Source organism: Myotis myotis, unplaced genomic scaffold, assembly GCF_014108235.1.
Source record: "Myotis myotis isolate mMyoMyo1 unplaced genomic scaffold, mMyoMyo1.p scaffold_m19_p_4, whole genome shotgun sequence".
NCBI classification, from domain to species: domain Eukaryota; kingdom Metazoa; phylum Chordata; class Mammalia; order Chiroptera; family Vespertilionidae; genus Myotis; species Myotis myotis.
Window position 1 is genome coordinate 6,536,264 of NW_023416346.1, and position 27,885 is coordinate 6,564,148.

General features: G+C 49.5%; 1 protein-coding gene across 4 annotated transcripts; it reads right to left on the reverse strand.

Annotated features, from left to right (window-relative positions):
• Window positions 1–5: 5 nt before the first annotated feature.
• Window positions 6–27,792, reverse strand: OTUD5 (OTU deubiquitinase 5). 4 transcript variants are annotated; one of them, XM_036305942.1, is made up of 10 exons: window positions 27,170–27,792; window positions 15,520–15,613; window positions 7,294–7,358; window positions 7,050–7,206; window positions 6,799–6,947; window positions 5,402–5,476; window positions 3,272–3,475; window positions 1,580–1,772; window positions 1,378–1,491; window positions 6–1,082 (listed from the first exon to the last, which is right to left on the reverse strand). In XM_036305942.1, the coding sequence occupies exons 1-10, from the start codon at window positions 27,761–27,763 to the stop codon at window positions 961–963; spliced, it is 1,767 nt and encodes a 588-aa protein (XP_036161835.1). In that variant the 5' UTR covers window positions 27,764–27,792; the 3' UTR covers window positions 6–960. The 4 variants fall into 4 exon arrangements, with proteins under 4 accessions (XP_036161835.1, XP_036161836.1, XP_036161839.1 ...); XM_036305943.1 differs by having other exon boundaries at window positions 1,580–1,769; window positions 27,170–27,763; XM_036305946.1 differs by lacking the exon at window positions 5,402–5,476 and having other exon boundaries at window positions 1,580–1,769; window positions 27,170–27,763.
• Between the last annotated feature and the right edge of the window lie 93 nt (window positions 27,793–27,885).

Genomic DNA, 27,885 nt, shown 5'->3' on the forward strand with positions numbered 1-27,885 from the left:
CCAGGGAAACTGACATTTGGTTTTATTGTGCCAAGGACATTACAGATGGCGGATCTTGTCAACACCTGCAGGGGACAAGTGCCCCATCTGCCAAGGCTGCTCCCACTCCCCACACTCAAATCCTGAGTGGCGGCTATAATCCTCAAAGGTGCCCCCACCCCAAGATTACAGATACTGGTGGTGATGGAAGCAATAGGAATGCAGTGAGGTCAGAGTTTCATTGTCCGAAGCCCACAGGACACCTGCTACCCTTGGCCCCCTACTCCGCCCTGGCTCATACTCTAGACCCTGCCCATCTCCACAGAGCTGGAGGCCAGAGACAGCAGCACGTCTTTGTGCCCCCTTGGGCCCCCCTGCCTGCCTGCCCCCAAACCAGAGAGATGCCACCTTTATAGAGTCAAAGCTGTTATCTATGTCATTTTTGATTGGTTAATTTTATAAGATAAAAGTACATTTTAATAAAGAAAAAAATTCAACATTGAAGGCTCAGACATTCTTAGGGTTCTGGGAAGGGGAATCCCCCACTTCTTCCTCCCACTTCCCTGACATAGTTGTAGAGGTGGGGTAACAAGGTTTTCTTAACTTGGGAGGAATGGGGGTCAGGGAGGCTTTCTTTTGTCTGAATGTCTCTTCTCAGGGGCTGCCTGGCTGCCAGTTGCTTTGTCTCTGTGCCTCTCGCCTACCTTCGGCACCCTTGCCCGAGTCCCCTGTGGATTGCAGGGATGGTGCTGTGCAGGGGGCAACAGGGCACGTCAGCTGGGGAAGAGACAGATGATGGTGGTGGTGGCAGCGATGAGAGGGGGTGCAGGGATGGACCGGCAAGAGGGAGGTGGGGAGGAGGAAAAGAAGGAAAGCAAGGGAAGGAGGAAGACGGCAAGAAGGAAGAAAGCCAAAGGTGAGGCGGCACCGGAGGGCAGGAGTGGTGGGGTTGGGAGACGGTCTCCAGTCTCTGGGTCTCCATCAACTCTTGTCTGGGGGAGGATCTCTGTGCACTTTGTTTTTCTTCATACTGTCTAGGTATTCTTGTTGGGATACTGCCAGCACCGAAGCCAGGATCTCATCATCATCCCAGTCGTTCAGACCTGTTGGGCAAGAAGAAGGGAAAAAGAATGACGGAGCCTGTCTTTTCTTCGCCATTCACTGACCCCTGGCTCTGCAAAGATCCCATCCAGGGCCCTCTAACTCCTATTAGAAGGCTCCTCTGGGCCTATGAAACCCATTTAGAACCCCTCTGGGACAGATCCCTTGGGCCTAAAGGATTCCCTTTTTTTGGGGAGATGGCCAGAGGGTCCAGAGCCACTCCACAGAGACATACTGCTTCTTCCATCTCTCCCCAGCTCCCGGCTGGGCCCTGGTTCCTAGACAAAGGAGGCTTACCAAAGGCAGAGGGGGACATCTGCTGAATGAGGGCCCGGCACTCCAGAGCAGGGTAGAGGGACACGAGGGGGGAAGTCGCTGGGTCGGCCCCTGTTGAGAACTGGCTGCTTGTACCTGGGGCAGATGGACAGTCAGAGACAGGGCCCAGGACCCAGGTGGCACCTCCTAAGCCCTGCATGCTCCCTGTCAGCAAGTCACTGACCTGGTGCACAGGGTGAAGGAGGTTTGGCAAGAGCTAAGACAGTGCCTGGGGAAGGGGGCTTCATGCCCAGCTCGGCATGCAGTTCAGGGTGCTCGGGTGACCGCTGCCGCGGGGACCGGCTAGTCCACTCCTCCAGTCCACTGGAGGCGGCTGCTGTGGCGGAAGTGCACGTGGCACTGGCTTTCCGGGGCTGCTGTGGGGAAGGAGTAAGAGGTAAGAACCTACAATAGCCTCAACGTTCCTCTGCCCCATCCCCGCAATAGTGGCTGTGACACAGCTTCTACATAGGTCACCACCACTCCCAGTCACACCATGGACCAAAGGATGAAGGTAAGCTCCTTAAGCCTCCTCACACCCTCACAGCCAACTGATAGGAAACCTCCACCTTCAAAATAGATCCCGAGTGCCTCCCAACTCTCCCCCTCCCCCTTGCCTGCGCCATCAGTGGCAACCTGAACTACTGTAGCAGCCTCCTCCTCACTGGTCCCCTGTTCTACCCTTGCCACCCAGACTGAGTTCTGCAACCTGTTAAACCCTAAGTCAGATCCTATTCCGCCTTTGCTCACAACCCTGCAATGAATCTGCTTCATGCAGAATGAAGCCAAAGTCCTCATCACGGCCCACAGGTCCCTTCCTAATCTGGCGCCACTGCCTCTCTGACTTCTGTTCCACCACACTGGCCTCAGGCCCACACTGGCCTCAGGCCGCTCCTGAATCCCAGCAGGGGTGTGCTACCTCAGGGCCTTTGCTCTAGCTGGTCCTCTCTCTGCTCCGGCACATGCATTTAGCTACCTCCCTCACCTATGGCTAGTTTTTGCTCAAATCTCACGTGTTCTGAGACCCACCATGCCCACACTATTTAATACTGTGAACTCCCAGCCCCACTTATTCCCTTTACTCTTCTCTGTTTTTTTTTCCCATCCATACTACCTCTAAACCAATGTACTCATTATGTTTACTGTTTATTTTGTTCCACTCTTGCAAAAATGCAAGCATCACAAGGACAGGGATCTGGGCCTGCCTGGCTCACCAATGTACCTCTGTACATAGAACAGTACGGGCATAGACCTACAATAAATATTTGCTGAACAACTGAATCAGTGCTTGCCAACATCTACAATCATGCTAAACTTGTAATTCCTCAAATGTCTATATATCCTGTCCCATCCCTGCCCTAAAATTTTCAACCCTCCTGTGGGAATACTAACTAGAGCCCCCATCTCCACTGGTCTCCCACCCACGGTCAAGGGCCCCACTGATGCCTCTGTCTCCCTCAATAGACGGGACCACTGAGGGCGGAGCAGGCTAGACCTGATTTCATATTCTCAGCACAGAGCCTGGCACACAAGGATATTCGACAAAAGCTTGTCCCTCTGAAACTATCCATCCATCCTGCATGTCACCACCAGTGACTGCGCGCACGTGCATGTTCTCTCTCTCTCTCTCTCTCTCTCTCTCTCTCTCTCTCTCTCTCTCTCTCTCTCTCTCTCTCTCATTCCTTAAGAGCTTGTTCTGCACAGGTGTTGAGAGTTCTAAGGCACAATGCCAAGACTAAGGCCAAGATGAGGTACAAATAGGGTTGGGAGCTTCCTTCTCTCCCAGATGTCAAAACTGCTTAATTGTTCTGCCTGTTTGGGGCAGAACTGGGGAAACATGGGTTCTTGGCCAGGCCAGTGGCAGCCTAGGACCTACCTGGCTGGAGCTGCGGACCTGGCGGGCCTGTTTTTCCTGATCTCGCAGCCATTGCAGGTAGGATTCTCGAGCCACCTGCTCTTCAATAGCCTCATTTGTGGCCTCCCAGTCTGTGGCTCGCTTCTTGTCTTCCAGCATCTGCTGTTCGATCCATGATTCCTCTGATGTCTTTATGGCACTCTTCATCAGGGACTGCTCTGCAAACTGCAAAGGTGGGAGGAACAAGGACATGGGGTAACACTCTGAGCTCTGGCCAACAGCTGGATCTGGCTCAGGGAGGTAGGCCCACAGGCCCAGAAAGAGGAGACAGGAAGGCAAGTACTCTTACTAAGCACCCCCCTGGGCAGGCTGCCTATTCATCAGGGACTGGGGAAAAGCAGGCTTGGGTGGTGGGACTAGTAGTTCCAGACTCCTACACTCAGAAGCCCTGTTCCCAACCCCAAGACAACTCAAGTGAAGTACTAAGTCTGGAGCAACCAGGTGCCCTCCAGCCTAGGCTGGAGTTTAAAGAAGCCTTACCCAGTGATGATAGTTTCACAATGTTGAGGCCTTCCTCATCTATGCTCAGATGGCACAAGAAGAAAAGATCACCTGAGAAGTTAGCTGTATGTGCACAGGGTGGAGGGAGTAGTCAGGTATTTAAGGGGACGAGTAGTATTAGCATGATGTGAGGTGCTATGAGTTGTGGGGCACTGTATGAGTGCACTTTGTTAGACTGTGAGATACAACTGCATTTTAAAAACCAAAATAATAAAAAATATCAGAGCATATCCCAGGGATTAAATTAAATGTGAGTACTGTCCCGCAAAATTCTAACATTATTTTAATGGACAAATATTGCACACCAATGTGTGTACGCACAAAGTAATGATATAAAATATAATTTTTACCTATGGATAATAGTCCAAAAAGTATCTAAAACTCTATTAGAATAAGACAATTTAAAAATGGTCAAAAAAATCTCAACACAATTTTATATGCACATGCAAAGATGCTCAATACCATTTGTCATTAGAAAACTGAAAATTAAAACAAAGCAGTACCTATCAGCTGGTAGCTTCATACAGATATGAGTAGTTATACATAGAAATATTTCTGGATATGTGTATACACACAGGTTAGTATACACATATATCTCCTTACTCAGCCAGCTGAAAGGGCCTAAAAGGAAGGACACCCCAGTACCAAGGAGCACACTCAGCACCCAGATCGTGGCTTCTAATAACATTCTAATAAATGGAACCAAGGAGAAATGGCTGGTTCTAAGACCAGGGAAGGAAACATACAAGCTGAGCCTAGAACACTTTTAGTACCAGAAAGTTAGGAAGTGCTAAAAAACCCCCAAAAACAACAACAAAAAGGACAAAAAAAACACAAAACATACACACACCACCACCACCACAATGATGGGAGTATGTCAAAGAGACACTAAGAGAGCTTCCGATAGCCAAAACTAAAACAATTTGAGCATCAAAATAAAAATATCATTGGATTATAACCCAAAGTATAAAATAAATATCTGAGCCAATACTGATATAAACAAAGGATTGAATAAATGGAGGACAAGAGACAAATCTCCCTTGCAAGAATTCCAAATAATTTATGTGAATATACTGCCCTCAAGGAGATGGAGCATAACAGCCACTTCTTTTTTTTTTCTTTAAAAAATATTTTTAATTTATTGATTTTAGTGAGAGAGGGAGAGAGAAACATCGATTTGTTGCTCCACTTATTTATGCATTCATTGGTTGACTCCTGTAGGTGCCCTGAACGGGGATCAAACGTGCAACCTTGGCATATCAGGCAGATAACCAACTGAGCTGGCTGGCCAGGGCAATACCAACTTAAGTGTGGTTTGCATACAATGACTTCCTTCCAAACAGTACAATGTGGAAAAGGGAGTGAAGGAGGTGGAGGAGTGATATTAGTGGAGAAAACTTAACAAACACTACTTCTGCCAGGTGATCAAAGGCAGCAACAAATCACAAATCATGTTCACAGTACATACTGTTGATATGATGTGATGAGAATGGCACTTTACTATTGTGATCTTCCTTCCTACAACCCGTAACCCCAGTCTAATCATGAGAAAAACAGCAAATTCCAAAAGAGAAACATCCTACAGTATACCTGACCAGTACTCCTCAAAACGGTCAAGGCCATCAAAAACATGAAAGTGTGAGAAATCGTCACAGACAAAGGAGCCTAAAGAGACATGATGACTTTAGTTAATAATGTGCCAATATTGGTTCATATATTGTAACAAATGAATCACAGTCATGATAGGTTAGTAACAAAACTGTGTGCGGGACAGGACGGAGGATGGATGCAGGGAACTCTGAACTATCTTTCTTAGTTTTTCTGTAAACTTAAGGCATTCATATTTTTTTAAAAAGGAAAAAAAAGCGATCAAGCAAAAAAATCTTAAATGTAGTGTTATGTGAAACAAGAGACTGAAAAAACTATATACAGTATGATTCCAATTAGATGACATTCTAGAAAAGGTGCAAGGATAGAGTCTGTAAACAGATCGAAAAAAAAAAAAAAAAACCACAAGAAAATCTAGAGAAACTGTCACAGCCAAGAGGAGCCAAAGGAGACATGACAACAACTAAATGTAATATGATCCTGGATGGGATCCTAGAACAGATAAGATCATTAGGGGAAAACTGAGGTATTTTGTATAAAGTATGGTCTTTAGTTAATATATCAATATTGGCTCATTAACTGTGACACATGTACTATGCTAATAAGATGTTAATTATAGTTAGGTATATGGGAATTCTCTAAGCGTAATAATTCTGCTAAAATCTAAAAGTGTTCTAAAATTAAAAGTTTATTTAAAAACCAAAACAAAAAAAACCCTAATGTTGGAGGGTGTGTTGGTGTTAGGGTGTGTGTTTCCTAAAATGAGGCAGGAGCACTTTCTGTTTGTAGGAAGTGAAACTTGAATAGAAGATATCAAAATCCCCAGCAGGCGAATATTTATGAAAGAGAATGAGAATCTGCCAGTGTGTGCTGGGAAAGTGTACTGCCACCATCTGAGCACCTACTAGGCACCAGGCCCAGTGCTAGGCGTTGTCTGAATCAGCCAAGCTGCCAGCCCAAATTACTTGTGAATCCTGCCCTAGGTCCCACAGCCAGTTAAGTGTTGGGACCAGGCCTGAACTCTAAGTCTCTGTAACCACAGATGTCTATAACTGCTGAGTTTCAGAGGAGGATCCATGTGGGGACCAAGACACCCAGCCCCAGCCCTGGTTCATGGTTCCCAATATGACACCATATCCCAAAATGCCAACCCTCCATAGGCACAAAGATGGGTGAGCCAGCTCAGACAGATAAACTGAGACCACAGAATGAGCCCTGAGAGATCCCCTTGGGGGACTCCCTGATTTCAGAGGTAAGACCTCAGAGGCAACTCAAAGAGGGGACAGGACATTTTTGTGGGCTAGGATAAAACTGAGACCCAAACAAAGGTTTCTGGCCTCTAAATCCAACAGCCATCTTGGGCATGGTGACATGCTTACCCCCGGTTTGAAAGATGGCAGGCCCAGCCCTACACCAATGGTGGCCTTGTTAGGATTCACCACTGAATTGTAGTGGATATTCCGATGATAGCTGACACGGATGGGTTCGTCCTCATTTTGATGGATCCCATGGAATGTGTTGATGGGTTCTGCAGAAAAGAGAAGGAAGTAGCATCCACAGTGGGTGGGGCAGGGCAGGGCAGGCTCAGACCAGGTGCTGTCAGTCGCTCACCTACCCACCACAGAAGTACCTGTGCTATACTGATACACCTCCACAGGCCTGTTGTACATCTCCGCCATGGCCTGCATCTCAATGTGGTTGCCATGGCAGTTGTTTTTCCGTTTCCGGTTGATGTAGGTGGTGAAGTCCTCTGTGACATAGTTAGAGAAGTAGTCCGCATTCTTCATCTGCACAACAGATCAGAGGGTCGAGGTCAGTGTGGGGAGGGGATCCTCCCACTCTGCCCCTACCCCAAGGTCTCTACAAAGTCTCACCAGATAGTCCATGCAGTGCTTTCGTACAACCTCATGCATGTCCTGGTCTCCATACACCTGGTCAGCTGTGGAGGCAGAAGAAAGGAGAGGCTGGGATTAGAACTGGCACCAGAGAAGAGTTCTAAGTCACAGAACATCCTTGGGGTGAAGGGCTCAGGGCCAGGAATACTTCCTTTCCTACCCCAGGGCCTGGAGAGTTCTTGGCCTTGTGGGCTGGAACGGAATCATGGAGAAAAAGGCAAACAGGGACAGTTTTGAACAAGAGTACAGGTGAGAGGGACACAACCACAGGCCTCTCATGCAGATGACTTTGTCTAGGTCTTGGATGGCTACTCAGACAAGTCAACAAACATTTTAAGTCCCATAAGTGGCCCGAAGCACTATCGATTCCATACCCCCACCTTTGCTCTTCACATGAGGAAACTGAGGCTCAGGGAGAGTTTGTGGCTTGACCAAGTTCACACAGAAAGTCAATGTGTGACCAATTCAAGTCTAGAATTCAGTGTACCTAACTTCCTGGAGTCAGCATGGCCTTTGTAGGTTGAAAAAAAAAAAAAAAGGAAAACAGCTGGGCTCTAAGCCCAGTTCTGCCAAGTGCTAGTGCTAAATGACCAGAGGCAAGTGACCCAAGTGTACTGAGCCTCAACCTGCCTCACGTGTAAAACAGGAACAAGCTGGATAACTCCCTGGCAGGCCTTCTTGTGAGATTAATGAGATAATGGGTGTAACGTGACCAGCACTGGTTTTGAGACGGAGCAGTCACTCAGTAAATCAGAGTCCCCTTCCCCAGGGCCTAAATGTGCGGTACTATGAAGGTGACAGAGCTTAGTAAAACCCTGCCTCTGCCCACAAGAAGTACAGAGTCTAGTAAGAGAGATAAGATACATATGCACCTAACTAAGGGCAGCCTGTGGCCCAAATGGTTCAGGCATCATGGAGTTTTAGTCAAATTAAGACACAGGCTCCCCTCTGCCTGACTTGAGAATCTTCACACATTCCTTCCATCCTGCTGGACTGCCTACTTATCCAACACCAATATGTTCTTTAATAGTTCCCCACCCTCCTGGACACCTCTATCACCAGGTTTATCAAACGTGTACAGAAGTCATCTGCCTGATCACACTGGGCTTCCTACTGAGGGCAATTCACATCCAAGTCTATCCCAGCTCAGGGCCCAGTACAGTGCAGGAAACTGGGAAATTCGCTAAGTGCATGAACAAACTCAGGGAGCCAGTGAGTCTTCTCCCTGGGAAATTAAGGTGGGCTTGAAGATAAGGCCCACATTACATCCACTGACTAAGATGAAGAGGGAATTTTCCTTTGTCTCCCCAGAGGACCATTGCTCTGATGGGATCTCCCTGGGGCAGGGGCAGAATTCTTCCATGGGAGCAGGGGCAGAATTCTTCCATGACAGCCAGTCTACCTCAGTGAAGAATTGCCAGAAGAATGCCTTCGCTGCCCTCCCCTGTCCTCCCTGGAGGGTTTGTGAGATAAGGAGAGAAAGGCTGCTCTGAGATAGAATAGGGGCCCATGCCTGTTCTCAAGTCTTCCTGGAGGTGTGCAAGGACCTGAGGGTGAGGGGGAGCATGGGGCGTGAAGGCGGGAAGGGATAGCCCCATCACTGATGTAAACAAGGATGTGGGTTCTGTGGCTACAACTCGGCCCCGCCCCCCAGTGGCACTTCCAGCAAGTCACATGCCCTGTGCACAGGCTGGGGGCCCCCTGCTGCTGCCTTTCTTAGAAGCCAGTACCACAGAGCCCACTGCGGCTGCCTGCCTGCCAGAGCTGCTTGACAAGCTATTTCTGTAGAATGGGCCTGGGTGCGGAGGAGGCAGTGCTGTGGGCAGCTGCAGTAAACAGGAACTGAGATGGGAGTGAAGGGGTTAAATGGAGACTGGCCTGCCAGGCTCAGGGAGAGGGCTGAGCTGTTTCTGGGGAAGGGTCAATCGGCATTTCCCATTTCTGGGCCTAAGAGATACATCGACCTGAGCTACATGCTGGATGCAAGAAAACAGAGGAACGAGGGAGACGTGGGACAGGGAAGGGAGTTGGGGGGAGAACCCCTTGAGGGTCCCCACATTTCCCTGCCACTGACCCCTTTGCCTTGGCAGTAAGGCTCTGCTGCCTCCTAGCTGTGTGGTACTGGACAAGGCCCTTAAACTCTCTGGGCTGCAGTGGCCTCATCCATAGGTGGAGAGAGTCACTCCTCTTCCTCTCATGGGAGCTGTAAAGACTACAGGGGATGGTTTGCCAAACGTCTGAGGCATAGTAGGTGTTCAAGAGACGGGGCTCCGTTTGTCATGAGGCAGATGATGACGCCTTCAGGTAGCTAGCTACCCACAAAGTCAGCTAGAATGTCACCGGAACCACTTATTAAGCCCTTCCTCATTTCTGTTGTACTTCCTCAGCCAGAGGAAAGCCCCAAACCCAGAGTCTAGGCTGCCCTACGTGTATGCAGGACTGGCACGACCTTTATGACGCCAAAGGGCCACAGACCCACCTTCTGTAATCGTACTGTAAATCTTTAGTAACCAAATTAATGTCAAATCAATAGTATAGGCTTCACATAACAGGGTCCTTAAATGTGGGCAAAGTATGACCTTCTCTACTTAGCAGTCACATGCAAAATATGACCTTTTCTCCTCGATCCTAAGATGCATTGATAGGTGACATAATACATGTATTTAATCATAGCTGCAGGGGGGGAATGACCAAACTCACTGATTATAAGATGCACCCTGGTTTAGGGATCATTACTGTGGAAGAAAATATGCTCCTCAGGACCAAGGACACAAAGCAATAGTACCTCCCCAACAAGGGAGAGTAGAAGGATCTTTTCGATGATATGAGGTGGGAAAAATACCCAGAGTTGCCCAAGAACACAGGAAGTCCTCACTGAGGAGGCTCTTGTCTGACTTTGCTAGTCCCGCCCTTGTCCTCCTGAAAGCCTTCCTCCTCCCAGAAGGTTGGCACAGGGGCTAGGGGCTGGGCTGGACTTCCCTGTGGGGGCCAAGGTGGGAGAAAGGGCCCAATGGACTTGCAGAGGTAGGGGAATTCAGAGAACTTGTTTTGATAGAAACCGAAACTCCCCCTCTTGCTGACGCTGCATTTGCGGGCAGTCCGCACCTGCTCTCCCCTCCCAGAGTCCAGCTGGAAGAGGGTTCCCCACTACCTCACCTCTGTCCCCAACCCAAACAGAACCCAGAAACCCTCAATACAGCACTGTAATTGGTTCCCTCAAAGCCTTTTTTACATTCCAACTCATTCTATCCTCACCCCCCAAAATCTGACTTTACACAGGGGGGATACTGAGGTACAGAAATGTGGCACAGCTGGCCCAAGGTCACACATTTGGGAGGGTGAAGGGGAGGCCAGGCTCTCAAGGACGGACTTCAAGCACTGACACCCAAGATGACATTACTACCACTCCAATCCCGCTATCACCTTAACCATCTGACTCAGAGGCCAGGCCTGATTCTGTCTACCTCAGTTTCCCCACCAGCACAAGCAGGAATCAGCTGGAAAGGCCTGGGAATGGGCAGAGATTACAAATATCAGGGGTTGTACCCCTCACTAAGGCCACAGAGGTCGGCATGAACCTCACCTCCTCAGAACCCCACCCCCCCTTCTGTCCCCTCTCTGAGCATACAGTCACCAGCCGAGAAATGTACATGCGCACATACACACAGCCGGCAGATCCTGCCAAAGATGTTCCCCGAGGCCAAATTCCCACACAACAACCCTTGCAACTACAGACAACTATCATATTCCACAAGCAGATGCCCTTGTCACCAAGATGCTGGACAAGATGCAAGGCTGTGCAAACTGAGGACCCTGCCCCCTCCTTCCTAGCCTTTGCCAAGGGTTGGGGGGGGGGGAGGGGAGAAGAGCCAATAGCATCAACGGACTTGCCTCAACCTCCCTCCACTGCTGCAGAAGGTCTCTAAACCTCCTCAGGTTCCCTAAAATGTAGTCGAGTAGTTACGTGGAGAAGCAAGACAGGAGAGCCTGGACTATCTAAAGGAGCTTACGCACAGGGCCCTCCCATTGGTTTTAGAGGCACCTGAGAAGTGCCTCCCTGCCAGGCTACTGCCTGCCTGCCTGCTGCCTGCTAAGAGAGCCCCAGCAAGTTCCGCTGAGAACAGAAAAGGAAGCTTGGTGTCTGCAGGAAATCTAAAAACAAACCACACAAATGTGTACACACAGCAGCACAGGGAGACAGGGACCTGGTTTGTTCCCACTTCCTCCTGGCCCAGTGGCAACCCCGGCCCCACTGAGGAGATGAGTCGGGGAAAAAGCCTCGCCTGTCAAGCAGCTGTGGTGCACACCTGGACAGTGGCTCCAACTACCTCAAAGACCAAAGACTCAGTGGGGAGACAGCGGAACCCTAGCCTCTCAATAGCCTGGTCTCTGGGATGCCTGCTCTTCTACTCAAGGACTCCCATGGCAAAGATGGAAAGATTGATGGAGGCAGGACAAAGACCAACGGAAGCTGGCATGGCCTGGTTCTTCAACCTCAAACACCAATGGTCTGACACCTGCCTGTGTGACCTAGATAATAGGGCTCTGACTTTTTCTTGAGGTCCCAGTTTGTCCACTTATAAAACAGTCTACACTGATCTAAGATCCATCCCTCCAATGCTGATGGCCCATGTTCCAACACAGAAAGGCCCAGAGGAGTGGGCCTGGCTAATGTTTCTGGGCCTCATTGCTGTAACCTCCCCCCCACCCCCATCTGCTTCTCCATGGCCCACGCAGACACACACACTGTGGCCTCCACTTTGCCCACAGAGGCCAGGGCCAGAGGTTTTGCTGAGTCAAAGCATATGCGGAGAGGGAAGGAGGAGAGATGCAGACTCACGTTTCCAGGAGGAGGTTATCTGAGCATAGCAGGGGCAGGGTGGACCACAGGATACCTCTGGAACTCAGGCTCCCACTTCCATTCCACCCAAGCCTTCGCTGATGCTCACAAGTCCCCAGTACGGGTGGTGGGAGAGAACTGGGCACAAGTAGTGGATAGTGGTTCACACTGGGGACACCCAGACCTCAGAGGCAAAACAGAGGGTAGAAAGCCACCTGCTTCAGGATTCCCAACAGTACAGAGCCACAGGCTCCGCGTTGGAGGAAGTCAGGCCCAGAGAGATCAAGGAATACAGCTGAGGTCACCCAGCCAGTTGAGAGATAAACTAAAAAGCTAGGGCTTTCCTAGGGCCATGGAAAGAATGTGTCCTTTGGCATCTCTGGGTTCCCATGCCAGCTCTGCCATTAATGACCTGAGCATGTCATTTCCCTTTCTTGAGCCTCAATCTTCCCAACTGTCTCATGGGATAATAATCCCAACTTTACAGATGAACCTGAAGCATCCAGCTTAATGCCTAGCAAAAAGTCAAGGTCAAGGAGTGACAGTGTCCCCTAGGTCTGCAATCCCCACTCCAACTCCCACCCTCAGTTATGTGCTCCTTCAACTGTTCAATGTGTGGCAGGAAGTTAGAATCTGCAGCCTTCTCACCAGAGCCCAGAGCAATTGCCACCTGTCCCTGTCCAAGCTAGGCTGGAAGCAGAGAGGCAGCAGAAAGCCAGAGGGCAAAGTCTCCTTCCCACGCACAGGTCTGGTCTGCACAGGTCGCGTGCACTCTGCCCCAGGGAAAATTCCATACGAGGCCTAAAGACCCAGGGGCCATGTACTTCAGAGGACAGACTGCGGGGCTTCTGAGGTTTTATGGAAAAAAGCCAAGGGCAGCTCAGTCAGGGGAAATGTATAGCCATAGTGCTGATAAGGAAAGGCCTTCAACCTGCCATGGTCAGCGCTTCCTGTAAGCTCGGGCCTCTTACTGGAAGGCCCCAACAGGGGGAAGGGTCAGAGGATGTGTGGGGAAAACAGCTAAATGGACACATGTGCAAATATTGCTCTTCATATGGGTTACTGCACAAGCCAGGTTATCGCTAGCGCCAAGGTCTGCCTCAAAGACCGTTCAAGACCCAGCTGCCCAGCTGCATTCTCTGCCCTTCACTCCACCAGAAGCCCTGCTTACCCAGCAACCAGCCTGAGGTCTCAGAACAGGCCCCCAGCTATTCTTTCTTTGGTCCAATGACTCCAAACCTAAACTCTTTCTCTAGGAAACATCCCAGGGAGAACACAGACTTAAACGCCAGGGCTGGAGGTTGGGATTTTCCAGCCCAGCAGAGGCCACTGCCCAAACCTCCTCTGTTTAGTAGACAGGGGGAGACGACCCCTGAACCCACCTAAACTTCTTTCTTTCACCCACTCAACAAACACCTGTGACTCTGAGGCACCACTGAGAATAGCATTCAGGCTTTATCAGTGCTACTGTTCCATGAGGGGCTATTATGCTCTCAGGCACCAAAGCGATGTACTGAAGTCATCTCATTTAACTGTTACTAGGTTGTAACAAGCTCAGGATAAAAAAGCTGCTTGCCCAAGGTCACACGAACAACCAGTGGCACAGCCTGGAGTGGAGCCTGGGTCAGCCAGCCCAGGCCACCAGCAAGCATGGGGGAAGAGGGTGCATCCAGAAAGGATTGAAGGAGCCCTTCAGAATCAATACTACTTCACAGATGGGACGATGAAAGTTCTGAGTGAGGGCAGAACAAGAAGACAGGGCTTCTGGCTACCAGCTCAAATCTCCTATTGAGGGCACTTTTTATGGAAGACATAGGAACCCCAAAGTGAGAATGGGATCATACTCCCCGTTTCCCCTGGACACTAGCACAGGACCTCATGACTGCTTGTTGGGCTTAAAGTGGAGAGTAAATGGTATTAAGGAATTATTAATTTTGTTAGGTATGATAATGGCATTTTGGTTATGTTGAAAGAGAGGGGGAAAGGGAGGGAGGGAGAGGGAGAAAGAGAGAGAAAGAAAGAAACCAGGACTTTATCTGTCAGAGAAATATACAGAAATATTTATGAATGAAATAACCCAATGTTGGGGTTTTGCTTTAAAAACTCATTTCAGCCCTGGCTGGTGTGGCTGACTTGGTTGAGCATTGTCCCATGCACTGAAAGGTCACCAGTTCAATTCCCAATCAGGGCGCATGCCCAGGTTGCCGGCTAGATTCCCAGTAGGGGGTGTGCAGGAGGCAGCCAATCAATATTTCTCTCTCACATTGATCCTTTTCTCTCTCTCTCCCTTTCTTTCTCTCTAAAATAAATAAAAACTTATTACAAAAAATATTCGTTTCACCTTGGCCAGTGTTCTCAGTGGTTAGATCATCAACCCTTACACCAAAGGGTCACAGGCTGGATTCCAGTTAAGGGCATGTAACCTGGATTGTGGATTTGCCCCGGTCCGGAGAGTGTGCAGGAGGCAACCTGTTGATTTGTCTCTCTCACATTCATGTTTTTCTTTCTCTCTCTCTCTCCCTCCCTTCCACTCTCTCTGAAAAAGCAATGGAAAAAAATATCCTCAGGTGAAGATTAACAACAACAAAAAAGACTTGTTTCAGCTCTGGCCTGGTAGCTCAGTTGGTTAGAGCGTCATCCCAATATGCCAAGTTTGAGGTTTAATCCCCGGTCAGGGCTCATACAAGAATCAACCAACGAATATATAAATAAGTAGAACAACAAATTACTGTTTCTCTCTGTCTCTCAATCAATCAATTAAAAAAATTTTTTTAAAGACTCATTTCAAGAGAGTAAGAAAGAGTGGGCAGGGTAGTGATGAAACGGGGCTGGCCATGTGTTGATGCCTATTTGAAGGTGAATGATGGGTACATGAGGGTTTACTATTGTCTCTACTTTTGTGTAAGTTAAAAAAAAAAGTCTATGATCCCAAGGTGAGAGTAGTATGCTGTGGTTAAGAGCCCTCAGACGAACCTTTAGCCCTAAGACTAACTTACCATGTACTACCTGACCCTGGGCAAGCCATTCTCCATCTCTGAGCTGCTTTTCTCATCTGACAAATGGAAGCAATGGTCCCGACACTTACCCAGCTTAGGGAAGAACTGCAAGAGTTTCCTGTAGTGCCTGGCAGAGCAATCTGTCCCTAATGTTATTTTCCTTGTCACTATTGTTGCTGCTATTATTACTCTCACACCACCACACTGCCTCATGACGAAGGACTAGAGGCCAGATACTAACTTGAGACTGGGGCCTGGAGTCCATAAAAGACCAGTTAACTCTGTCCCCAACCGTCTCAGGGGTTACTCCTGACAACTGGGACACTCAGGGGCAGCCCTAGGCCCTTGAAGGCTGAGGCAGAGACTCACCTACAGCCCGGAAGAGACAGGCGCCGTCCTCCTTCATTTGCTTGATGATGAAGCCCTTCTTGTCTCGCAGGGCCTTTTCAAACCAGTGTTCCTGCTGCAGGGAAGAGGTGTGGGGGTCAGCAACAGGAAAGGCCTGTACCCCCTCCCCAGAGCTCTGCCCTCGAGCTCCTGAGGGGCCCAGCTGATTGGCTGAGAGGACACTGGACAGGGTCAAGTTCTCAGCCCTGTTTGACCATTCCATGCATGTGGAGCAGGAGGAGACCCAGGCATTGTGTGAGCAGAAGACTTGCTCCCAGAGGAGCCGCAGCTACATTCTGCCTCCTGCTGACCATGCTGGGAATCCAATGCTGGACCTTCCCACAGGCAGCCAGAGGCCCAGGGCTGGCAAGAATGGGGAACTGGAGGGAGGAAGCTGGCTCTGCCTCAAGTAGTTTCACCTGGGGACCCTCTAGCCCAGTGGTCGGCAAACTCATTAGTCAACAGAGCCAAATATCAACAGTACAACGATTGAAATTTCTTTTGAGAGCCAAATTTTTTAAACTTATAATGAGGGGTCCTCCTAAGCTGGCCTTTGCTAAAAATGTCCTCAATCTGATTGAGGTATGTTCGCTGAGGTTGACCCCTTCCACCTCTCCCATCCACACTCGTCTTGTATACTTGTTTCGTCTATCTTTTGTTACCCACGCGCGATTTGCAGACTCGACTAGCACTAACCACTGCACATGAGACTGCTGACTGACTGGCTCACTCAACTCATGCATGTATCCCGCAGCCGCATGTGCCGCGTCTCCTGTCGCACAACTAACCGACACCCCCCACTTCTTCTAACGCCACTTCTTCAAAATAGACTCGCACAGGCTGAGAACCGACTTCTGCGCATGGGCCATGAAGTTCCAATCGCACTGTATGTGCGCGCCTGCACATGGTATTTTGTGGAAGAGCCACACTCAAGGGGCCAAAGAGCCGCATGTGGCTCGCGAGCCGCGGTTTGCCGACCACTGCTCTAGCCACTCTAGGGGCGGAGAGATGTTGAGAAGGGAATGATTGGTAAGATCTTGAATCTCACATATAGTTAGGGATTGCCAAGATCTTGCATAAGGCAAAATGTATGAAAATATGATTTTACTTGTGGGTGAACACATTTAGCATATATGTATATGCATATGTACACAAACACATATGCATACAAAGTTGGGAAAGCTATGTAACAAAATATTATCCCTAAGTGTTGGCACTGCAGGTGACTTTACTTCACCTCCTTCTTTCTAAGAGATATGCAATCACTCATCCAAAATTCCCTAACTCAAAAAGCTTTGAAAACCAAAAGACTTTATCTAACTTATTTGGCATCATTACCTGACCTGAGCTGAGGAGAATTCATTTATTCTGCTTGGAGATGAATATTCAAACATTTCCATGCAGAAACATTCTGGTGTTTGATTACGACAGGGGTCCTCAAACTTTTTAAACAGGGGGCCAGTTCCCTGTCCCTCAGACCGTTGGAGGGCCGGACTATACTTTAAAAAAAAAACTATGAACAAATTCCTATGCACACTGCACATATCTTATTTTGAAGTAAAAAAACAAAACAGGAACAAATACAATATTTGTATTTGCATGTGGCCCACGGGCCGTAGTTTGAGGACCCCTGGATTACGAGGTCTGCCACAGACCCCACTGGAGGTGTTACAGAAACAGCATACACACCTGGTGAGTTCTCTAAATTCTGAAAATTTTCTCAATTTCCAAAGCACATTTGGCCCCAAAGGTTCAGATTAAGTGAACTTGTACAAATGTGTTTTTTAAAAAATAATGCAGAGATGAGTAGACAGAATACAGAGCATTACTAGAGCAGTGAAACTACTCTGTGTACTACCACAGTGGATACATTTGTCCAAACCTCTAGAACAGGGGTCCTCAAACTACGGCCTGCGGGCCACATGCAAATACAAATATTGTATTTGTTCCCGTTTTGTTTTTTTACTTCAAAATAAGATATGTGCAGTGTGCATAGGAATTTGTTCATAGTTTTTTTTTTAAAGTATAGTCCGGCCCTCCAACGGTCTGAGGGACAGGGAACTGGCCCCCTGTTTAAAAAGTTTGAGGACCCCTGCTCTAGAATGTAACCAAGGGCGAGCCCAATGTAAACATTTGGAAGTTGTTTACAAAAATGGCCCAGGACTGCCAGAAGCCAGGACTTTGGGTGAGTGTGATGTGTCAATGTAGATACATCAATCAATTATAATAAATGTATCATTTTGATAGGGCATGTTGATAGTCGGGAGGCTATGTATGTGTGGGGACAGGAAGTATATGGAAGCTCCCTGTACCTTCTGCTCAATTTTGCTGTCACTCTAAAACTGCTCTAAAAAATAAAGTCTATTTTAAAAAAGTAGAATGTCCACGTGTCACTTCAAACATATTTTCCATTTCAAAACCAAACAAACTAAAAGCAACACCTTTCCTAGGCCCCTCACGCCCTCTGCTGGCCATCAGGAGAAGCCAGCCTGATCCAGTATCAGGACTAGGGACCAAAAATCCCAAGCCTGCTCCTTGGGGATACCACCCTATTTAGGGATTTATATGATCCAGGCAATTGCCAACCAGAGGGGATCACTTCTCTGCAGGCCTTTTTTCCCCCCAGCTCAAGTGAGAGAAATTCCTGGCAAAATAGGAAGCACAAGGTTTGGAGGCCAAAAGCTCTTGGTTCCAACCTCAGCTCTGTCACTCACTCGCAGCAGGATTTTGGGTAAGCTACCTGAACATTCCAAGCCTCAGTTTCCTATCAAATGGGGATTATGGGATATACCTGAAAGAACTGTCAAGACGATCAGAGGAGCTTCAGAGCCAGGAAAGGCTTTGTAAATATTGTACCATATACTGGGGAGGTGGTCACCAGTCAGAGAAGAAGGGGTGAGACCAACACAGACAGAGATAATGTACACCTGAGAGACCCTCAGAAAGTCCCTGGTGAGTGGCTGGACAGGAGGGGATGAAGAGGGGGCAAAAAGGGAATACCCAGCAGCCCCACAACCAGGGCCCACACCCCGGGAAGGTATGGCTGGCTGGCTTTCCAGAGATGACAAAGGCACTGGGAAGCCCTTAATGGGCTTCCATGGGAAGCACAAAGACTCTTGTTTGTGCACAACATTCCAGCAGTCCAGGTGCCCCTCCTGCCCCAGAGGCTATGGACTAGCACATTCCAACCAGTCCCCCAAATCCATCCCTGCCCCATGGGGTCAGCCATCTCCCAGCTGGGGGTCTCCAGCAGAGCAGCTGCAACTATAGCTATAGCCTGAGACTGGACTGGACAGAAGTTCTAAAAAAGAAAGGCACCCACCAACTGCCTGCCCTAAGTGTGTGGGGAAAGGAGATCAAAGGGGATGAGAAGGCTTCCTATTTATTTATCCAGTAAAGGGTTACCAGGCAGCTGCTAAGTCAGACCTTGGGCTGGCAAGGAGGCCAGAGAAATGAATCAGACTTGCTCTCTACCCTCCATCAGCTCACAAACTGCGCGAGGGGCAGGGAAACAGGCAGTGACTACACACAAGTGTGAGCAGGACTGTGAAAGAGATGAACACAGGGATGCTAGAGAACATGGAGGAAGTGACCTGGCTAGTCATTAAGGCTGGCATCCGAGAGGAGGTTCCACCTGAGCAAAGGATTAAAACACCAAGACCTCCAGAAAAGCTTGTGAATTGGATAAGAAATCACTTCTGCCACAAAGCACCAGGGAGGCCACAGGCCAGCAATGAGTTCAGCCGAGCTCAAGTCCTGGGTAGGGCTATGAAGGTAAGCAGGGCAGGGCCAGGAAGAAAGATGAACTCATATTAGCCAAATGCCTGCCTCATGCCAGGTGCCAGATGCAGAAGGTGACCTCTTAATTGTACCACAGCCCAGATGGCAGGAAGCATTATCCTCATTTTATGAAGGCAGAAAAGAGCTGGGGTTTGGGCACCAACAAGGCCTAGTATAGAAGCAACAGGGGAGGCCTCATGAGCCATAGCATGGAGACAAACTTAGCAGGCCATGCTGGGGAAAGCCTGTTTTATCCCTAAACATGAAGGAGGCCTGAGCATTCCCTTTGCACAAGCAGGGCTTTAGTCCTAGGCAGCCAGTGTGGCATCTGTGCCTGGATGTGGAGGCCTAGCCACTAACCACCCACTGGCTTTGGCACCAGCAGACTTAAGATCCTGGGCTCTGGCTGAAACCCTTTTCTCTCTCTCCCTGTGGGGAGAGAAAATAGGAGATCCTGGTCCTGAGTTCTAGAAAGAGTTTATACAGTCCCAGGAGCTCATAGCAAAGTCTGTTCCTTATCCCAGCTGGACAGGAGCCTCCAAAAAAGGTGCCAACTTGGAAGTTGCTTAGGAAAATGGCCCGGAAGGACAGGCTGGTGGGAGTGAGGGGCAGAGGGTGGGGGCTGGCCCAGCCATAGAGAAGTTTACACTACATTAATGTCCTGGCCCAAGGAAGTCAAGTCCAGACCCTCAATCTTGCAAGCCCACTAATAAGCCTGTGGGCAAGTCCATCCACATCTCTGAGCCTCCACAAAGGTGCTGGGCAAAACCCTCTGACAACAGGGGATCCCAGGTGTAAGACTCTGCAACCTACTGCTACATAGACCCAAGAAAAGTTGCAAAATACTGTGGGACCCAACTGACTTAGGTTCCAATCCAGCTCCAATTATTAGCCATGTGATGACCTGCTCTGAGCCAGTTTTCCAATCTGTGAAATGGGATAACAAGTCTCCCAATAACAGGGATACTGAGAAGACTCAAATATTACAGGACTCTGTCCAGTAGGAGAGCACTTAATTTGTTCCTATCCCCTCCCTGGAAGGGAAACAAGAACACCCCTGTAGTAGGCTGAATTAAGAGTCGCCCAAACATATCAGGCCCTAATCCCTGGAACCTGTAAATGTCACTTTATAAGGAAAAATGGTATTTGCAGGTATAATTAAGTTAAGGATCGTGAGATGCAGAGATGGGACCTAAATGCAATCACAAATGGCCTTAGAACAGTAGAGCAGTGATGGCGAACCTATGACACGCATGTCAGAGGTGACACGCAAACTCATTTTTTTGGTTGATTTTTCTTTGTTAAATGGCATTTAAATATATAAAATAAATATCAGCCGAAACCTGTTTGGCTCAGTGGATAGAGCGTCGGCCTGCAGACTCAAGGGTCCCAGGTTCGATTCCGGTCAAGGGCATGTACCTGGGTTGCGGGCACATCCCCAGTGAGAGATGTGCAGGAGGCAGCTGATCGATGTTTCTCTCTCATCGATGTTTCTAACTCTCTATCTCTCTCCCTTCCTCTCTGTAAAAAATTAATAAAATATATTTAAAAATAAATAAATAAATATCAAAAATATAAATCTTTGTGTTACTATGGTTGCAAATATCAAAAAATTTCTATATGTGACACGGCACCAGAGTTAAGTTAGGGTTTTTCAAAATGCTGACACGCCGAGCTCAAAAGGTTCGCCATGTAGAGGAAGATCTGATACAGACAGAAGAGGAGACCACATACACAGAGAAGATGATGTGAAGACAGGTGGAGATCACAGTGATGTGTTCACAAACCAAGGAATGTCAGTAGCCCCCAGAAGCTGCAAAAGGACTGGGTTCGCCTCTAAAGCCTCTGAAAGGAGTACAACCCTGACAACACCTTGATTTTGGACCAGTGAAACTGACCTTGGTCTGCTGGCCTCCAGAACTGTGAGAGAATATGTGTCTGTTGTTTTAAACCATCTAGTTTGTGGTAATTTCTCACAGCAGCCACAGGAAAATAATACAACCCCCTGGTAGCACTCCTGTAAGCTGTGAGGCAATGTCATATGGCTATCAGCTAGCAGGATCCAGCAGCACCCACCTCCCAGGGGGAGGGTTAGAATTAAAGCAGCAGGGTCCTGGACTCCCCCCCCCCACAGACTGGGAAGCTGCTGACCCTACTCATCAATAAATGAGCTGTCACTGAAGGGGACAGGGAGCAGGAGAAGATGTTAGCAGCAGTGACTGCTTGTGGACAGTTGTCTTCCCAGAGCCCATGGCAAAGAGGTGTTCAGTATTCTGGGCTTCACAACTCTGCCCCAGCAAGCCTGGTGCCAAGACCACCCCTCTCTCCCCCAAAACACCCAGGAACACTGTCTCAGCTCCATGTGGAAAACACAAGCAACCCATCGAACGAGAAACACAGATGCACTGCTCTCTAAGGACCAACACAAGCTCTCCAGGGATAGGAAAGAGCAAGGCCCTAAAACCTAACGCCAGGGAAAGGGATTTAAAAAATGAAGATTCTATCATTATGCAACAAAAAGAAATGAAGCACTGTTCCATGCTACAACACAGATGAGCCTATACTGAGTGAAAGAAGCAGTCACAAAGGACTGCATATTATATGATTCCATTTCTATGAACCGTCCAGAAGAGACAAATCAATCAACACAAAAAGTAGATTAGTGGTTGCCAGGTCATTGTGGTCAGTGATTGAGTGTCAACCTATGCACCTGGAGGGGAGGTGCACTAGTTCGATTCCCAGTTAGGGCACATGCCCTGGTTGGGGCTCCGTCCCCAGCAGGGGGCGTGCAGGAGGCAGCCAATGGAGATGTTTCTTATCAATGTTTCTATCTGTCTCTCCCTTCCTCTCTCTCTAAAAATCAATAAAAACATATTTACAAAAAAGTAGATTCATGGTTGCTAGGGGCTGGAGCAGGGGAGGAGACTGGGAGATGATGATGATGACCAAGAGCTTCGTTTTGAGGTGATGAAACTGTTCTAAACTTGATTGATCCTACTTATGGATGCACAACTCTGTGAGAACACTAAAAACCACTTTCAATTGATGGATTGCATGGTATGTGAATTATGTCTCAATAAAGCTGTAAAAATTAACAACAACGACCTAAGAACCTATAGGCCAGGGAGAAGGAAGTGCAACACTACATGAAACTTTGCAGCATACCCCCACCAAAAGCTAAGAGGCCCCACTCAAAACTTTCTTTTCACAATGGGTTGGGGGAGTAGGGAACAGGGAATTAAAGAAGACATTATGACTAGCTTCAGAACACTGAGTCCAATCTCTCTCCTCACCACTACCTATCTTATGGATAGAGAAACTGAGACCCCAAAAAAAGAGAACTGCCCAAAGATACAGGACTCAAACCCAGACCACCAAACAGGGACCACTTTCTGCTATACTCTGCCTCCCCTCTAGAAGAGTTGGCAGGTTACAAAGGCTCCTAGGAAGAACTCAAGTGCAAGATCCTGGGGAAACTGCAAGAGAAGCACCAGCCAAGGTCTGAGGTGGGTCAGCCAGGTACTCACACACTCAATCACTGGGCATGGGTGGACTTTTGCAAAAAAAAAAAGAGGCAGCTGAGAGTTTGCCCGAAGCTATCAAGTAGCTATGCAGACGACCCTGGGCCTGCCCAGTTCAAAAGGCCCAATTCTTTCCACACACAGCCTTACCTCCACACCATCCAATAGGCCCCCTGACAGGCAACCCCGAGTTTATTCACCATAGCACAGGTGACCAAAAAAAAACCAAACCCTGAGCCTCACACCAAATAGGCTGCTTGTCCTGCCCACCAACCTTGGATGACGAAGAAGAAACACAAGGGCAGGGGAGAGACAGGGAGAAACCCAGTTCTTTCTCAAAAGATACCCACCATTTTCTGTCACCTCCAAGTCCAGAGGGCTTTGGTGTGAACTCTCTAAAATCCCAAACCTAAATGACACCCACCAGCTCCTTACCTGACCAATAGGGAAAGAGGCCCACAGAGCAGGGGCTTTGCTGGGTGACCAGCAAAGCCCCAGCAGAGCCTGAATGGGAACCCAGGCACCCTGCCTATCCTGCCAGCCCCAGCCTCCCCCACCACCTTGGTGTGCATGCCCCATTCTCAGAATGCTCTGTGGGGTCCTCAAGCTGAGGACGCTCTGAAGCCATTCTTTTCATACAGTAGACTCTCAGTAAGGCGGCCATGCCTGGGAAAGGAAACCCCTGACCCTAAGTTGCCAAAGGGGTTCCTAAAGGCAACAGAGGTACAGTCACAGCATCGGGACAAACAGGAAGTCTGAGTAGCCAGAACAAGGACCAGATTCACCATGTGGGCTCCCTCTCCACGGGCTCTAATTGGCCTCCAGGATACAAATGCCCTAGTGACAGTTCAGGACCAAGACTGGGGCAGCAGGAAGACAGTCCCCCTCTTACGTCCCCGGAGGGTCCCAACTCGGACCAGGTGTGGCAGGGAGAAGCATCTTCCTCCTTTTACCCCAAGAAGTGCGAGGAGAGGAAGCTTTTCCTCTAGTTGGGAAGAGAAGATATCCTGCAACCACGGAGCTTTACTCCCAAGTTCTTTTTTTTTTTTTTTTAATATATATTTTATTGATTTTTTACAGAGAGGAAGGGAGAGAGATAGAGAGTTAGAAACATCGATGAGAGAGAAACATCGATCAGCTGCCTCCTGCACACTCCTACTGGGGATGTGCCCGCAGCCCAGGTACATGCCCTTGACCGGAATCGAACCTGGGACCCTTCAGTCCGCAGGCTGACGCTCTATCCACTGAGCCAAACCGGTTTCGGCTACTCCCAAGTTCTTATGGGGACAAGTATAACAGAGGAACTCCCAGCCTACGAGATGCAAAGGGGGTGTAAGGAGGTGTCATTCTAGTCACCATGGAAACATGTGACATTCTTCCTCTCTGTCCCTGGGACCAGGGATGTCTCTCTCCCTATTCTGTGAAGGAGGAAAGGCAGACTTGACCCCAAACCAGGGAGAGAAGAAACAACTCTTGGTCCTGACTCAGTGGATCCAGAGATAATTTATCCTGCTTGGAGTAGTAATGGGTGGAAAGGCAACAAGGAAGGGGACTCAAGACAAGGCCCAGGCCCCTGCGAAGTACAGAAAGATTTATTTGAGCCAAGGGGGACAGGGATATGGGTGGAGAATTTCCCTGGAGTGGGGATGTCCCAGACCTCTTTCCCATCGCTGGGAAGAAAAAAAGCTTGTTGAAAGCAATTCAGGAAGCTCAGAATATTTCCCTGATCCTGGAAATGAGAAGCAAGCAGAGCTGGGTCAGGCTGAGTCTCTGAATATCTGCTAGTTCTTGAGGAGAGGCCTTAGTCCCCTGTCCCCAGTAACTGACATCCGTCTGAGAGAAAGTAAGGAGACCTTCCTGGCCTGAAGCTAAGAGCACCTAGGTACTTCTGTGCAGTGGGGAAAGCCTTAGGCCACACTGGGAGGACCTCATGGCCTTCTCCCTGGTGATAAAAGATTGCCTGGTTGTAGGAGGCTTCACACCCATGGCAGGGTAGGGCCCAGACCACTCCCTGAAGTGGAGGAGCTCTTGTCCCTGAGGGGAAGCTTAGGCCCCTGGGAGGAGGCTCAGATTCTTTTCCTCAGAATCCCACCACACCTATGTCCCCCAGGGGAGAGGGCAGTTCTTAGGACTTAGTTCACAAGTGGAGGGTGGTCTTAGGCTCAAGTCCCCAAGACAGGAAATCTCATGCCCCTAAAAGGCCGCTATGCCGAAACCGGTTTGGCTCAGTGGATAGAGCATCAGCCTGCGGACTGAAAGGTCCCAGGTTCGATTCTGGTTAAGGGCATGTACCTGGGTTGCGGGCACATCCCCAGTAGGGAGTGTGCAGGAGGCAGGTGATTGATGTTTCTCTCTCATCGATGTTTCTAATTCTCTATCTCTCTCCCTTCCTCTCTGTAAAAAATCAATAAAATATTAAAAAAAATAAAAAAGGCCGCTATGACTCAGGTTTATGTGTGCTGTCTGAAGTGAGGTAATAGCCAATACTATCAAGGTAGACCCAGGTCTCAGGTCCTAAGGGGGGGGAGGTGTCTCATGTACATGTGGACAAGTTCAAATTCTTGTGCGGGGATAGGAGACTCAGGACCATATTCCCCAGGAACGCTGTACCTATGCCCCCAAGGGAAGGGTCTCAGGAATTCATTCTAATGATAAATTCTATGCCTGAGCTCAGATCTCATCTGTAGAGACACAGCAGTCACTGGGGCAAGGGCCTCTTGCCTTTGAGAGAAATCTCAAGTGTCCTTAGCACAGTGGGTCTCAGGCCCCTGAAGGCAGGCTTAGGCCTGTGGGAAGGCCTCAGACTCCATCTCTGGGACTCCACGCTGCCTAGATCTCAGGATTGAGCTCCCAAGGCAGAAATCTTAACATCCCTGACACTAGGGGGGGTACTTAGATCTCTATTACAGGGGGGAGGGGGTTATTACGTCCCCAAGAAGTGTTTTAGTCCTTTCTGAGTAAAAGGAGCCCATAGGCCCCTCTGTGTGTGGACAGGGGTGGTGGCGTCTCAGGCTCCCCAAGAAAATCACTCAGGCCCTAACCGGTTTGGCTTAGTGGATTGAGCATCAGCCTGCACACTGAAGGGTCCCAGGTTCGATTCCAGTCAAAGGCATGTACCTTGGTTGCGGGCACATCCCCAGTAGGGGGTGTGCAGGAGGCAGCTGATCGATGTTTCTCTCTCATCGATGTTTCTAGCTCTCTATTCCTCTCCCTTCCTCTCTGTAAAAAAATCCATAAAATATATTTTAAAAAAAAGAAAAAAAGAAAAGAAAATCACTCAGATACCAGGCCCTGAGAAGAAAGGTCCCCTAAAGAATTCACTTTGCCTGGGATCTCTGAGGGGTGATATCTGAAGAGGCCTCACACCCAGTCTCTGAAAGCCTGACTCCTTAAACAGGGGTAATCTTAGGCTCCAGTATCCAAAACAGTGAGTCTCATTTTCTTGAAGAAAGCCTCAGGCCTGGTGGGGGTGGGGGAGAGGAGCCAAAGGTCTATCACTTAAAAGAAGTTTTATCTCCTGGAGAGATTCAGACTCTTGTGCCCAAGGAGGTCTCAGATACTGAGAGGAAGCACAGACCCTTGTCAATTAAGAGAATGAGTCTCCTCTACCCCAGCAGAGTTTCTGGTCCCTGGCTATTGGTTTTGGCTCTTGTCCCCAAGGGGAAGGGAATCTTATCTCCCCAAGAAAAGTTATATCCCTGGAGGAAAGCTCAGAAGATCCCTCACACTAAAGGGGATGTATATGTGTGTCTCAGGGCCTTGATTTTAGAAAAGTCTCAGGCCGCTGAAGGCAGTCTTAGGACCCCTGAAGAAATGTCAGACCCCACTGCTGAGGGTCCTGTGCTGTGTCCCCCTGAGAAGGAAAGAGGGGGTTGTCCAATACAGAGTGTCTCACACCCCTGAAAGGGTTTAGATATCTTGGGATCACTCAAACATCTGAGGTGTCAACCTTACTTGTGTCTCAGAGAAAAACAAATCTCATGCCACTGAACACAGACCAAGGTCCCTTGGAGAGTCATGAGACTCCCCTCCCAGGAGGCATTTCATCCTGCCTGTGTCTCCTGGGGAGTTCCCACCTACTGGCCCTACAAGATGAGGTCCCAGGACCCAGAAGAGACCACAAACACCATTTTTAAGTCCTTCGTCTTATCTCGGGCCTCTAACCTCAAGACCTTGGGGAAAAGGGGCAGGTAAACATGGTGTCTCATGCCCCTACCACCAGAGAAAAACAATGACAGGCTCAGGGAGGTGACGTGCAAGTCCCCTGGGTCCCTACTCAGCCTGGGCATACCATCCACCATACCCGCTCACCTGTCATTCCCAGCCCATACCTGCTCAACAGTGGCAGGGTCCATGGCCTCGATGCGCGCTGCAGCCGCTTCATACTCGTCCTCACTGTTGTAACCTGCGCCGACGTCCTCACGCTCCGGACTGGCCCCGCCAACCGTCCCAACCCCGGGGGCTTGACGCCGCCGCTTGCTGTGGCCGGGCCCAGAGCAGCAGTTGCCCACGCCCACCGAGCCGCCCACGCCCACCACCACGCCAGCCGCGCCTACACCTGCTGCCGCTGCACCGTGAGCATCGCCCGGAACGCCGCCAGGACCGCCCGGTCCCCCACAAGGAGGAGGTGAGCCCTGCTGGGGCCGGGGACCGGGCACTGCGCCTGGCGGCACGGCCAGCGCCCAGCGGTGAAGTGCCCCCGGTGGCCCCTGCAGCTGGCCTTGGGGCGGCGGTGAGGCCCGCTGACGGGCCCCTACGACACCCGACTCACGGTCGCGGTCGCTGCTGCCCACGCCCGAGCCGCCACCGCCCACGCCCACACCCCCGCCGCGGCGCGGCGCCGGGGGCAGCGGCCCGGGCGGTGGCGACTCATTGGTGGGGTCGGCGTCGGGAGGCGGCGGCTTCTTTTTGGGGAGAATAGTCATGGCGGCACCGCCGAGTACCCCCCAGCAAACCCGGCGCGCGGCACGCCGGGACAGAACCCGGATGAGGGGCTAAAGTGGTGCGCGGAGCACCACGGGATCGGCGGGCCTGGATAAAGAGATTG